Source organism: Tinamus guttatus, unplaced genomic scaffold, assembly GCF_059628265.1.
Source record: "Tinamus guttatus ecotype Peru unplaced genomic scaffold, ASM5962826v1 Tinamus_guttatus_pri_ptg000150l, whole genome shotgun sequence".
NCBI lineage: Eukaryota > Metazoa > Chordata > Aves > Tinamiformes > Tinamidae > Tinamus > Tinamus guttatus.
Window position 1 is genome coordinate 6,379,383 of NW_028288684.1, and position 13,667 is coordinate 6,393,049.

The 13,667-nt window shown below is 43.1% G+C and overlaps 1 protein-coding gene across 2 annotated transcripts in view; it reads right to left on the bottom strand.

Moving 5' to 3' along the window:
- Positions 1-13,667, bottom strand: part of MTUS2 (microtubule associated scaffold protein 2) — a 175,806-nt gene that overhangs the window by 6,933 nt on the left and 155,206 nt on the right. For both annotated transcript variants that reach the window (XM_088522212.1, XM_010218289.2), the window contains 5 exons: positions 13,320-13,534; positions 6,520-6,625; positions 4,655-4,728; positions 3,689-3,787; positions 2,145-2,264 (listed from right to left, as the gene is read on the bottom strand). In XM_088522212.1, coding sequence (XP_088378338.1) covers positions 2,145-2,264; positions 3,689-3,787; positions 4,655-4,728; positions 6,520-6,625; positions 13,320-13,534 — 614 coding nt within the window. The remainder of the gene's footprint in view (positions 1-2,144; positions 2,265-3,688; positions 3,788-4,654; positions 4,729-6,519; positions 6,626-13,319; positions 13,535-13,667) is intronic.

The following is a 13,667-nucleotide window of genomic DNA, read 5'->3' on the forward strand; positions in this document are numbered from 1 at the left end:
GTTCTTGGCTTTCCAGCAGTTTGAATTCTACTGATTCAACATTTTTGGAATTAAAGAAGATATGACGGGGCAGCCTTATTTCCAGGTGAGCAACATTTTTGGTTACTGAATTTCCCATCCTTTAATAAAAATTTGAAATACTATCCACAGGAGTTAGCAATAACTCACACTTCACAGTGGAGACATCAGTTTTCAGCAGTCATTTTCAGCCAACGTGGCTAACTGTAAAGGATGACCGCAGCTTGCAGTGCTCCAAGACAATATGCCAGAGAGAGATATCATAAGTTACCTCCCCTACTCCCTTAACCTCTATGGTTTTATTAAGTAGTGGTTACATTATCAGGAAACATGCGAGGATATCTGTGTGTTACCTTCCCTTTCCACCACAGCTCTCAACTTATTCCACCCTTCTCCTCTCACCTTCATTTCCCAGCTCCCTTTCAGCCTCATGAAGCATGTAAGCAGCCAGGCCTCAGTGTCCTGTGCTGCTGGCCACATGGCCAATATGTGCCCCGCTTCAGCAGTGCCTCCCAGCCCACAAGTCTGGACATCCCCACTATGTCCTGGAGTCCTTGGCCTGGGCCAAACCCCTGCAGTCCCTGTTTTGCCTTCTTTTCAGTCTCTGCTCAGACATAGGAGCAAGGAGAGGGTCTCAGGACCTTTCAGGAAGAGCACAGGGCAAAGCATCAGAGTTGGCTGCTACATCCCCAGAAGGACGAGGTCACCCAAATCACCGCCCAGACCAGAGGGGACAAACAACTAAGTTCCCTTGTCCAATACCCTTTATGACTCCTTTCACCTACACCTAACCCTTTCCCCCAACAGCTGTTCCTTTCTGTTGCTGTAATTGCCTCACCTCATGAGTATTAGGCTCTAACCAGTACTGACATCCAAAATTATATCCAAAAAAAAAAAAAAAGGTTTCAAGTTTTTCCTAATGGTGGGTAGCTGAGGTTCTTCTGGGCAAGCTGATCTATGCAAACATGCTGGACAATTCTGACTGACTATCAACCTTTTCAAAACCTGCTTCTTTCACACACTGTATTTTCAGGACCCACTTTACCCTGTATTTGAAATCCCATCCTGATTGTTCATGAGGCACACCAGATCTCAGAGCAATTGGATGTACCCTTTAGATGTTAAAGCACTTATAAAATTGATCTTTAAACCAAAAGCAGTTGTCCCATTAGACCACAGCAGAACTAAAGTTTTGCTGTGATAAAGGGCAGGAGCAGGACTGTGTGATCATATATGGTTAATTTGCAAATATATCTAAAAGACCAGGAACCATGTAAGCAATTGATGCTTTTTTTTTTTGTATAACAGTGCATGTTTTGAGGTGTTGGCTTATCTCCAGGAGCAGCGTGTTAGAAAGAGCACAGTTAACAAGCTTCAGTTGTAAAGCGACATTTTTCTTTATATTCATCTACTCAAGCATCTGTTCAGCAGAATAATCAACTGAGTTCTCAGATTTCCCTGTAAATGGAAACAAATCTTGCTGAGTGTTGTGCTGAACCAGCTGTCCCCGCTCCTGGCTGAGGTAATGCCTTATCCTGTCACCACCCTATACACTGACTGCCGTTCTAGGTTATGCCTCACAAAGCAAATCCTATTTCCAATAAAAATGAAATTAATAGTTACCTGGGGAATCCTTTGCTAGGTGCCCACACAAGCAAAGGATGAGGACACAGGGGAAGTAGTGGAAAAGGTTCTATTACCCAGCCCTAAATAGTGGGCAGGCTCTAGTAGGGGAATACAGTGATGGCTGGTGTACAACATTATGTCCTGTGCAGTGCCATCAGGTTCTCCCTTCTCATACTTCCCACCCAGCTACCTCACTGTCTAATTCACAGGCTGAGCTTTTCATTCACATAGAAAAGAAACAGATGTGTGAGAAATCAAGGGTGGGTGAAGGGATCAGAAAAGATGCCAGTTTCTGAGTGAAAAGATGAGGCATGTTGTAGTAGAAGAAGCTGTGTGAGCTGGCTGTGCTACAACACAATATATAGTGTTTTATGAAACCCTTTTGCTGTGTCTTTCACAATCTCATCTTTATCTCACCCCTTTTAAAGTAATCTGCAGTAAACTCAGTTTTACTTTTTACATCTCTGTGATGCTCCTCTGGAGGAATCATGACAACTCACCAATTTTTCTAGCTCCATAATCCTCTTCTCCTGTTGGTGAATCAGATGGTTCTTCATTTCCAAAACTTGTTTTAAGCTATTCATATCTTCTTCCAAGTGCTGATATGGAGCTAGTGCAATCTAGGGAAAATGTCAGAGATCAAGGCATTTGTTAGCCATAACTATATCTTTGACAACAAAATGAAATTCCCCCCATCTACCAATGGTTTAGGAGTCTTACTGCTATGCCAGCTGGACTTGGGCTCCCAGCCCGCTGTGATCCCGATAGTCCCTGCTAGCCTATCATCTCTCTAACTTGGTAGCTAGTTTTATGGTACTTCTCTGTTGACCAACCTCATGGCTAGCAGGATGCACGCCATGTTGCTCAGCAACCTCATCCCAGCTCAGAGCTTGGGAGCTACATGAGGTGTTTTATGACTGAGCAGAGATTTAGGCTTGAGAAGAGCGCAAACACAATATTTAGGAAAGCCAGGTGGCTGATGATGAAAACAAAAGTGATTTGTCGGTTCTGCATGACCACCTCACACAGATGTTGACCTGTTAACAAAGACCAGAACCTGGTGAGAAGAGCAGTGATTCCTATCAGCAAGATAACCCTCTCCTCTCCTCAGAAGTTTTGGATGTAGGTGATGCGAGGGTTCTTGGGTGAAAGCTGCGCTCTGCATTATACTGATTAAATATCACCACTGACTCAAGCTATTTTGGATTTCTGACAGTGTAACTTGCCACATTGAAGTATCTGGCAGGACTTGGCATTTACATCACTGTGACACAGCAGAATTTGTCCTTTCAGGTAAATTAAATACTGCAGTAAGGGTGGAAGGAAGGTTGATTCTAACTGTTTCCTGTGGCCAAGACAGTTTCTGATGTTTGCACTCATTTCCTCAGAAGTTCTCCCACCTAAAAACTACTGAGCCTCCGGACACTCACCCCCCAATTTCCGTTCACTGTCCTCTCTGTCACATTGATACAGCTGCACTGTGAACAGTACCACTAAAATGACCCAAGCCAAAAGACAGCTTTTTTTGGAGGCTCATTTCAGGATTATTTCATTACAGATAAATAATGGTATTGCAATAGCATGTCCCCAATACACAGTAGTCAAATAAATATTTCCTATGATAGGCCAGAAAAAAATGAGGGAATACAGAGGACATCAAAGAAGTTGACTCACGGGACACAAAAAAAGAAACACAAATATGGAAAGACAAAAAAAAGAGAGAGAAGAGAAAGAATGGAAAAGAAGAAAGATAAATAGGAGATACCAGACAGTGTTCATGTGCAGGAGACAGCCACAGATGCTAGATGTGAGGATATGGAGAAGGAATTAAATTCAGAAAATAGCGAATAATTGCACAGTATTGACTGAGAGACCTTTTATTCAGGCCCAAGATTTCTCACTCTTACAGAGACTCAAGAGTTCTGGTCCTGGCTTGGGCCTGTCTCACTCAGCCCTTGGGATAAGGCTCCCAAACATTAATCATCCCCTAGCACAGTAAGCCATGCTGAGAGCATGTATCTTCATAACTAGAGTTGCCATCTACCTCCAGTTGTTCCTCAGTGTTTTTCTTCAAAGCCTCTTCAAATCGCTTCGCTTTGTCCTTAAGTGACTGGTTCTGGAAGGTGAGGGTGTCCACCTGGTCCTGGAGGACAAATCAAAGCAGCACCATCCTGTTATCACTGTTGTTACGTCCATGCAAGTCAATCCAACAGTGGAAGCAGCAGGGGAGCTGAACGTGCCTTAACCATCACCGCAAGGTGCTATTTGTGACATGAGGTCTGCCAGGGCATGGGGCAGAGCACCCAGGTCCTTGGGACAGAGGGGCTGTTGCACCTGGTGGCCCATCAGGCTTGGGATTCGTGTCACTTCACTTTTGATATCTGTATTTCAGATGGGTGATTTATCTAGATATAAACTGGGTGAAATTGAGATGATTACATCTAAACTCCCTCTGTGATCCACAGAGAGAAGAATGCTGGCTGGGTCTGTCCCACAGAGGGAAAATACAACACAGACGCAAGATCATGTGGTGATAGATGAGCACTTCAGAGGAGATGCAGCAGATACCCCAGGGACAACTGCACGAGGATGTCACGGGCTGTGCAGAGGGAAAAGCCAGTTAGCTTCTCTTGACTTCAGTATTAGGCCAGCAGTCAGCAGGGTCAAAAGCACTTTTTGCTCTCTAGCTGTGTTCTCCCCGCTTTAGGCTTGCCCTCTGATCTCCTTCAGACATAGACAGCATTTTGCTAAACCATCTGTGGGGAAATCACCTGAGCAGACATCTTTGCTGACAGATCCCAGTTTGGACATTGAAGGACCGGAGTCAATTAGAGAAGCAGCAGTATCCCTGGCACAGAGGTCTGCTTGCTGTATAGCTGCTGGGAAGCAGGGGAGCAGGGAGAAGCAGCAGTGCGACTTACTGCTGCGCTTGACCCGCACCCTCTGCCTGTACCGTGGTGAGCTGCTCGGCAAGCATCGTTAGGACGTGTGAAGTAATGAAATAACTGACCTGGAGTGACAGCCGCAGTTTTTCAAAAGTCTCTCCTAATTCTTTCTTTTCCAGGTCATGAGCAGACAGCAGTTCTAGGGAAAATACACAGACATGACATCGCTATGTGAAGTCCAGCAAGCCGGGTTCTGAGCCCAGAGGTCATAAGCATCATTCAGAAAGCTGTTTTAGGGCAGGGAGGTTGCCCTAAAAGTAGCAATCTGGAGGGCTTTGGGAAGACTGTCTTGAGGTTCAAGATTTCCAAAGCTTTCACTGATTTCAGGTACCTGTGTTCAACACCTCATTTTTTCAGAACTGCTCAGGAATCCCAGCTCCTAAGAAGTCCAGTCTGAAAATGGGTGATTCCCCATTTCAACGTGGTAGTCTCCAAACCAAGGATTTGGAAATCAGTGGATATATTTATAAGTTTGTATTGTAATCTCTTTGAGGACATTGAATAAGGCATAGTAATTCACATGCAAAAATGTGAAAGTTAGTTCTCCTCCAGGATCTGTGACATGACTGGCAAAGCTTATTAAATTAATGAGGCTGCCAGACCCTAAAGAAGGAAAGTCCTAAACTTCTACTAATGAACTACACACTTTACTACTAGATTATGCCACCCTGCACTTGCTAATAACTAGAATTTTAATAATCAAAATGGAATAAGTCTTAACCTCAGAACCAGTGACATGAAACTCATTCAGTATAGTGGCATGTAACTTTTAAGGACACGGATACCCTATTTTCTATGTCTTTGTCCCAAAACTAAGTTTTGCCCTCTAACCACTACCTAATAATTGCACCACTGACAGCACTACTAATGCTCATCCAGCCTCTGCGGTGGCCCTGCACAGCTCAGCAGCAAAGCAGTTGCTGCAATGCCATTTCCATGCACAGGAGGGCATTTCATACCCGCACCAGAGAGCACGTACTCCAGCCACAAAAGCCTCGATAACAACCGTTAAGTTTTATCATCAGAAAATATTAACAAAAAATGACAAGTGATTATATCCTCAAGCAAGGAATAGCTTTTTATTTTCCAAAATATATGCGTGCTAATATATAAATGGTGCTATATATACCATCTCAACCTAGTGGAGAGGGGAACAGGCTGTTTGCAGCTAATGTTGTGCTCTAGACTGTGCTTCTAAAAGATATAGTGTATAACTAAGCACTCTGACTCAATGTGGGGAATGTTGTGTGAAAGCCTACTAGAATTATTTAAAAATGAGACCCCATGTGAATAGTAATAAAAAGAAAGTGAATTTACAGATGATCATTAAATGTCAGCTAAGCCATGTGCAAAGACCTCGATTAGATTCTAAGTGGTGGGGAGAACACAGCTCTGGCTCTTGCATCAAATCCCACGGAAAACTGTAAGACAAAGTATGGCTCACACTGCCAGGGTGCAGATCTGTCACACCTGTGTGTGGCTCTGCCTGGCACCACCAGGCTATAATTAATGAAGATGATGAGTTCTGTTTTCAGGCTTTCAAACGCCTACATTCAAAGACATTTGATCCATTCTAGCCTCCTGAGCACCTGAGGACTAGGCACATGGTCTCCTGGGAGAAGCATATCATTGAAGTGAGGTGAAATTTTCATTTTGTATTTAATGATTCATGGAGAAAACTTTATCTTTTCCCCAAAGATCCCTTAAACACCCTGGAATGCATATTAAACATTGTATACATCGCATACAGCTCCCCCATAGCCCTACAGCCCCAATGCACCTAGTGTTCCACCTAGCATGAAAGCATATAGACCAACACAAATTTCAGTATCATCTCTAAAGGAAGAAGCTCCAGGCTTACAAAGCCTCACCATGACGAGAGTTTCTGGTCTGGAATGTCTTTATGAGCATTGAGTTGCCTCTGGGTTACCTTTAAGTTTGCGGTCATGCTCATCCTGCAGTATTGCAATGGCAACGGTGTGGTTATTTTCTATCTCTAATATTGCAGCTTCGTGTGTAGCTGTGATATCTTCCACCTGTCCAACGACAACAAATGGAGACATGGACACAAGTTTAGACGTGCTGTGGCACAATGACAAACCACCATTAGAGAGCTCCAGTGGGCTGGAAACAGTACAGGGAGCTAACGAGCACGACACTCAGTACATCAGCCAGGTTAATTCATTATGAAAGGGATAAGATGACACCTGCAGTGATAGTGTGTGGTCACTGCTGCTCGTATTTTTTCTCTTTAACTTAATGGCAAAAGAAGGAAGTACCCAAGAAAGCAAAAGACCAAAATGTTCTTAAGCAAAGAAGCAACTTACGAAATGTAAAAAAACCCAACATTCCATTAATCTAAGTGATATTAACAACCTAAATTGCTGATGATCAGATAGGCACGTGCAGTTCCAAGCCATCTTGTTTCTTTTGTTCCTTTTTTTTTTCTTGCCACGCTACTGCAACTATTCTTTATTGTAAGTTTTTGAATCAACTTCCATAGAAAGTGGCTATGCATTATTCATATTTGTAAAATATTTATTTCTAGGGAAACATTGAAATTACTATCAGTGGGCATGTATAATGAATTGAGACCTATCACCCTCTTAGTAGAAAAATAGCATCCTACGAAGTCATCCGTGCCAAATTCCCACGCCCTCCTGAAATGTGTATTTTAATTTAACATCCAATTAATTGATGAAAGAGGTGACAGCATCTTTTTCAGTGCAGATATGAGAGTTCTTAGGTTAATGCGGAGGAAATGAAGAAAACAGTGTGGCCAGAAAGCCACCAAGACAATTAGACATAAAGTAATTCTTATAAGCGTGCTTTAACTTTTCAGGTCCACTTGACATATTGCACATGAATGTATTTTTGATAGGTGGCAGGTGATAAAGAACAAATACATATAAAGGGTCAGAGATCTAAAAGAGCTCTGAGGATTAAAAGCCTGATTTGCAACATGGATCTGCCTTAGCTTCAGGGACTTGGACAGAGTTAAATAACACAACACAGTTGCGTGACATCCCTTTAGCAGGGCCCTGGGAAGTGACTCCAGTGGCATCCTGCTCCTTGAAAACCCTCTCCCAGTGGCTTCCTGAGCAGGCAGTGATCCACAGGTGATGAGGAAGGTAGAAGCCCCACTGTGGTCCCTGTTGGTCTGATATATGGAAATTCCTTCCTGACTTCAAATCTGGTATTTAATTCTGAATTCTGTTAATAATTGAATTCTGTTCAGTTAATTCTGGGCATGTAACAAAGACCCCCAGACCAGAGTGCTGAGAGGTTTTTCCATGACTGCCAGAAGCTCCAGAGCATCCTACCCAGCAGCCTTTTCCTAGCCCCAACCTATCTGTGTAGTGCACAGAAAGGAAAATGTGTTATGTATCAGAGAAAAAACAACAACAAATACTACAATTCCTTCTTGGTCCTGTAAATAGCTAAAAGAGGCCTTCAAGTGTGGGCTGAACACAACACAAATACAGTGCAACAGGAGGCAGGTTCCTCTTTGTCCTGACTGGAGCTGGAAGCTGGAAGAACCATCTTTCAGCTTTGTGCCCTTGGATGCCCCCACCTTACCCTAGCATCATCACCTTTCACAGCAGCAATGTCCAGATTGTTAAAAAACAGTCTCAGGAGCAAGGCCTAATGGCCCAGCTGGGCTATCTCTGCACTGCTTGGAATAATCTTTCTAGGGTGGATTTGTCCTGCAGAAAGGGATCCAAAAGCAAGACTGGAGGTGAGGTGTCCACTAAGCAGCTCAGATAACCAGGGTTCCAAGGCTCACACTTGCTCCCTATCTCTGCTTTATTTAGTAGTCATCCTAGAGGAAATAAATCTGGACTGCCAGCTCTGAAAATACGAACTTTAAAGGAGAAAGACTTCAAAAAAATCTATTTCTATTTCTTTTTCTATTTTTTTCTATTTCTTCTTCTATTCTATTTCCAGTTCCCCAGAGTTTCAAGTCTCCTTCAAAGAAGTTTCTGAATGTAACACATTGATTATCTGATTTGCTTTTCTTGTTTTTATAAACACAGTGATCTTATTCCCTGTATTGAACACTTATACTATCCTGAAATGCAGAACATAAAGTTATTCTTTTACAATGGAGCTAGAGACCATTGCAAAGCGTCACGTCACTTACACAGCTTTTATATTCACTGCTGTGCTGAATTATGGAAGCAAGATGCTGCAGCTGAGCACGTCCTGTCTGGAATAGTGGTTATTTCACTGCATTAAGCTGTCAATTGTAATCTGTTAGATTACCTAACATGAGCAAAATTTCCAATCAGACTGTAAAAGGCTTGCTCTTAGAATGAAAAATGGGCATTTAACACAGAATCTGCAATCTTCCAATAACATGAGAACACGAGAGACAACTCAGTGGTGAAGAATTCTTCATTCAACAGAGCAGAACTCAGTTTGCTGATATATTGCATGAAGTGGGGGGGCTAGATGACTCAATGGGCTACTAATAGGAGTGGGGCTATCACCAGGCTTTTCCCAGGGTGTTATGTCTTTGTTTATGATGCCTGTGTGCTGATATCTCCTGAGCGCTGTTACGTCCTTTACGTCACCCTTGCTTAACTCCTTATTCATGCTCTAATTGCTTATTAGCCAAGCAGCACCCCACAGGAAAGATTAGGCTCAACTCCAGTGCCCTTCATAGGTGAAGAGGTCTCCTTTCTCTGCCACCATCCTTGGCAGGTTATTTATCTACAAAGCCAATTAAATATGTTGCAGTTTCCAAATGATCTCCAGGGATTTTTTGATTTTCATATCCACAATCCAAATTACTTTTTTTATACTTCCAGTGTGACCTCTTGTCTGCAATTTTTCATAGCAGATAGCCAGCTTGACACTTGTATTCAATCCCTTTGGACTCTAATTCCAACTCTGCCACTAACTTACTCTATAGCCTTTATCAACTCAATTCACTTAAACCCTATGCCACAGATATTTTTGACTACAAAAAGTTCAAGTGAGATTTTCAAAGTTTAATAGAATAAAATCAAGGGGATTCTCTAGTGGGAGAAACTAAATAGGTTAGTGGATGCATTTGCAAGAGCTAAACAGCACAAGCAAGAAATACTGGCAAGTCAGGATCTTAGCCTTGACTTTGGAATTTGTTCTCCAATTACAAGAATAGGGAATATTGGGATGCATTGCCACACCTCATCTGTTTGTGACGAGGTTGGCCATCATGCCTTGCCGCACTGAAAGAGCTGAGGATGCTCCTATCCTCAGAGGCACATGAGCCTTCAAAGGGACAACTGTATGTTCAAAGAAACAACTTTGATTTGATAATGCACTGAAAGGTGACTAGCGCAATAATACGTGAAAGGAAAAAATTATGACCATAACCCAAGAGTGTAGTATGATCAACTTGCAAAGTAGATGCGTGGATACACAGTTAAAAGGGTTTTGTGAAACCCTTTAACCATTGCTTGCATGAATACAAGGTGTAATTCTCCCCATGCAGATGGACAGCTCAAGTAGATGGGCTTCTAAATTCATGGGTTATGTGTCTTTGCTCCAATGCATTAGAAATGAAATAGTCAGGGAAAAATGAACTCATTCTGTGACAAAGTAAATCAGATCCCCTTCCTGTTTATTTGGGAATACTGTTTCCTTTCCAAAAAATCAAAAAATAAATTCAGAGGTGTTTGGAGAAGAACAATTACATTTCTTAACAACTCCTGAAGCATTATAACAATGTCTCATTTCTACATTAGAACAGACCCCCAAATTTTCCATTTCCACTAAATATTTTATGCCAAAATGTCTCAATTTTTAGATCAAGAAATAGAAAGTTTTTGAGAGGAATTCTATTGATTTTTCCATAGACCTAATTGGGTAGCTCCAAAGCCCCAGAAACTCCAGAAACTCCAAACTGAAAACTTCACAGAATGAGTCTCTTCTTGCAATATTTTTTGCCTTCTTTGAAGCAGCATGTCTTGACAAAAAGATCTCCCAAGCTCTTCTGTCAAAAATCCCTGCAAAAACAACACCAGGGCAATACTATTAAATACCTGCCCTGATCAACCTGTTGGAAATGTGTGCCATAGGCAGTCACATATGGGTAAACATGTAGTTCTCCTAATGCAGTAGTAAACCTAGCGCTGCAAGTGCTGGGAGGAGCTGTGCCTGGCTGGGTGTGTGGGGAGGTTGAACTGTGGGGGTTGGACTAGATGATCTCCAAAGGTCCCTTCAACCTGTGATTCCATGATTCTGCTGTTCTGAGTGCCAAGTCCTGCTCCAGGAAGGACAGGGATGGTGAGGGGCGGTTAAGCTTCCAACCAGAAGCTCTCGGTCTGCCTTATGCCAACCTCCTGCAACAAGGGGACAAACACTGGTCACAGGATGAGTATGCAGTGAAGTAGGAAAAACTTACTAAAACTCGTCATGAGATGCTGAAGGAAAAACGAATTGAGAAGACGGGCTCAAACTCGAAGCAACTAGGGACACAGGAGCAGTTTCCAAGCAGCACAGTAGAAGATTTTAATTAGCTTCAGAAATTACGGGACTGAGCAGTTCTGGAGCAAACCAAAGGGCTGGAAGGAGGGAGAACAGTCTGCCCCACAGAAAGAAAGACCAAGGTCATTGTCCATGTGTGTGGATTAACAGAATTAACAACATATGAGAACATGAAACACATAAATACACTAATTGCCACTAATTGGATAGTATATTTACTTACTACTACTAGTGCAACCTATATAATCCATTCCTGCAATGATCAGTCTGAGAAAAACTGAGAAAAAAACAAAGCGACATCCATCCTCGTGATCCTGGGAGCTTGCAGGAACACTTCAAAGATCAGTTAACTCTCGCAGCAAGAAGGTGACTTGTGCAGCAAATTTCTGCAAACTCTTAATGCCTGATGATCCAAGCGAGGCAAGGTTTGCAGCTAGAATTGCCACCTCTTCTTTTTAGGCAAACTGACACACTGACATGGCCAAGAGAAAAAAAAAACACACACAAAAAAAACACAAAAAAACCCCAAACCAAGAGCCCACACTTCTGAGAGCCCCTCTCCTCCCTATTGGAAGCTAAAGGAGGAAATCTGAGGGGCTTTGCAAGGAAAGCACCTTTTGTAAACTGAAAGGAGAACAAAAAGACATGGCTCAATACAGACTCTGCTCATAAGAAAAAAAAAGATTAAAAAAAAAACCTTGCTTAGAATGTAAAAACCTTTGAAACAAAAATACATCATCTTCCTAATGCATCTTTAAAGAACAACACATAAACAGGAAAAAAAAAAAGAGTTTGTTCAGGATGAAACAGCCTAGGCACACAGAGCTTTTGTACTGCACTTTACAAGGCTGCAAATCAATAACATCTAACAGGCCTGACAATTAAAATGGATAAAATCCAGAGAGAATGCTTCAAATTCCCCCCACAGAGGAATCAACCCAAAACCTTACATAGAAGAAAGAAGGAGAAACATCCTTAACAAAGATGTTCACTGGAATCAGCTGTTGAAGGTTACAAGCCCATTGACAGCAGAGAAAACAAACAAGAAGAGAGCAGACTCTCCAAGGGGTCTTGGAGAGCAGGGGTGGATGCAGATGTTGCCAACAGCCCCCTTTTTGAGGGAAAGCTACGGAGCAGCCCATATAAACAACTGCTAGGGGTCTGTTCAACCCAGCCCCATACTTTCCTACTTTCTTTCTGTTTTCATTAGGGGTGGCCAGCTGAGATGCTGAGCTCCCGTTTGACGTGTCCAGCTACCCGCTAGTGAGGATGAGGGTTTCCCCCAGCCCTGGCACACATGGGCATTGCAGGATAAATTCAGCACTGGGCAGCTGGCACACATATCAGGTTGCATTTGCACTCCCATCCCAGGGGTATTTTACAGCACATCTAGTACAGGCAGTAAGTGGTTATCATTTTCCTTTTTACAAATCACTGTCCCTTGCATACCATGAAAAAACGCCTTGGTGAATCATGGTTGTTGAAGCTAGATAAGGTTTGCTACTGCTGAAAAAATAGAATGGCCTCCAGCATTCACGGAGTGCAATATGAAACATGAATAAAGGTCAGCTGCAGGGATCTTTGCCATAGCCCACAGCAGGGCATTCAGCCCCCGTGTGAGCAGTGCTTGTGGTCCATTCACTCCAGCTATAGAACCAAAATAGCCATAGGTGAGACCATTCCTACCCACTTAGAGAAAGCAAAGCAAGGGGAAACACGTGGTGCCTTCAGTCTAAGAGATATCTAGTACCTAAACAGATGAGCTGGAGTCGAAAACCTGGACAGCATCGCCTGCTTGATATTTATGCTGTGTATGACATTGTCCCCATCACTTTATCTTACCTCCCTTTAACTATCATCTGAAATAACGATGAGCAGGGTTATGGTGGCCTTATTTGTGCTGGGCATATGCTTGTGAAACACATAGTTTTGATTAAAGAGATGAGAATAGAGGGGCTAGGGAGAAAGTGTGTGGAGGGAGCAGGGCTTAGCTTAATATCTGTGGCATGGGTAAAACATCTGGAGACATGTAAAGCAAATACAGGGCAATATACTGTGCTACTATGCAGAAATAATACTGGAAATCACAGTGAGGAAATGCAGTAGATGTGTTCTGTCTTCTGGGAGTTATTATTCCAGTCAGCAGTTTATTATCAGTGTCTTCGTGTTAGAGACGGTCAATGTATCTGATTGCCCGAATTTTTTCAATATGTACATGAGCTGCTTTTCACAGAGGAGCAGCGTATGACTGACCTGCTCCTGGTGCTGAGCGTGGGCTCGCGCGAGCTGCAGCCGGTGCTCCTCCTGCAAGCGCTCCACCTCGGCGCCGTACTGCGCCTGCAGCCGCTGCTCCAGCGCCTGCAGCTGCTCCTGCTGCTGCCGGCGCAGCTTCCTCACCTCCTCCTCGAACCGCCTCTCCAGCTCCTCCTTCTCGCTCTGCAGCTTTTCACATCGCGCCGTGTTGAGGGCTGTGGAGACAAGACCAGGCCGTCACGCTCTGAACTCTTTAGGAGCAAGAGTCTGTGCAGCCAGAGCGCGCAAATGTCTGAATTAGGATGATGGAGCTGCTAGGAACTGTAGCCATCAACAGCCTGCTCTTGC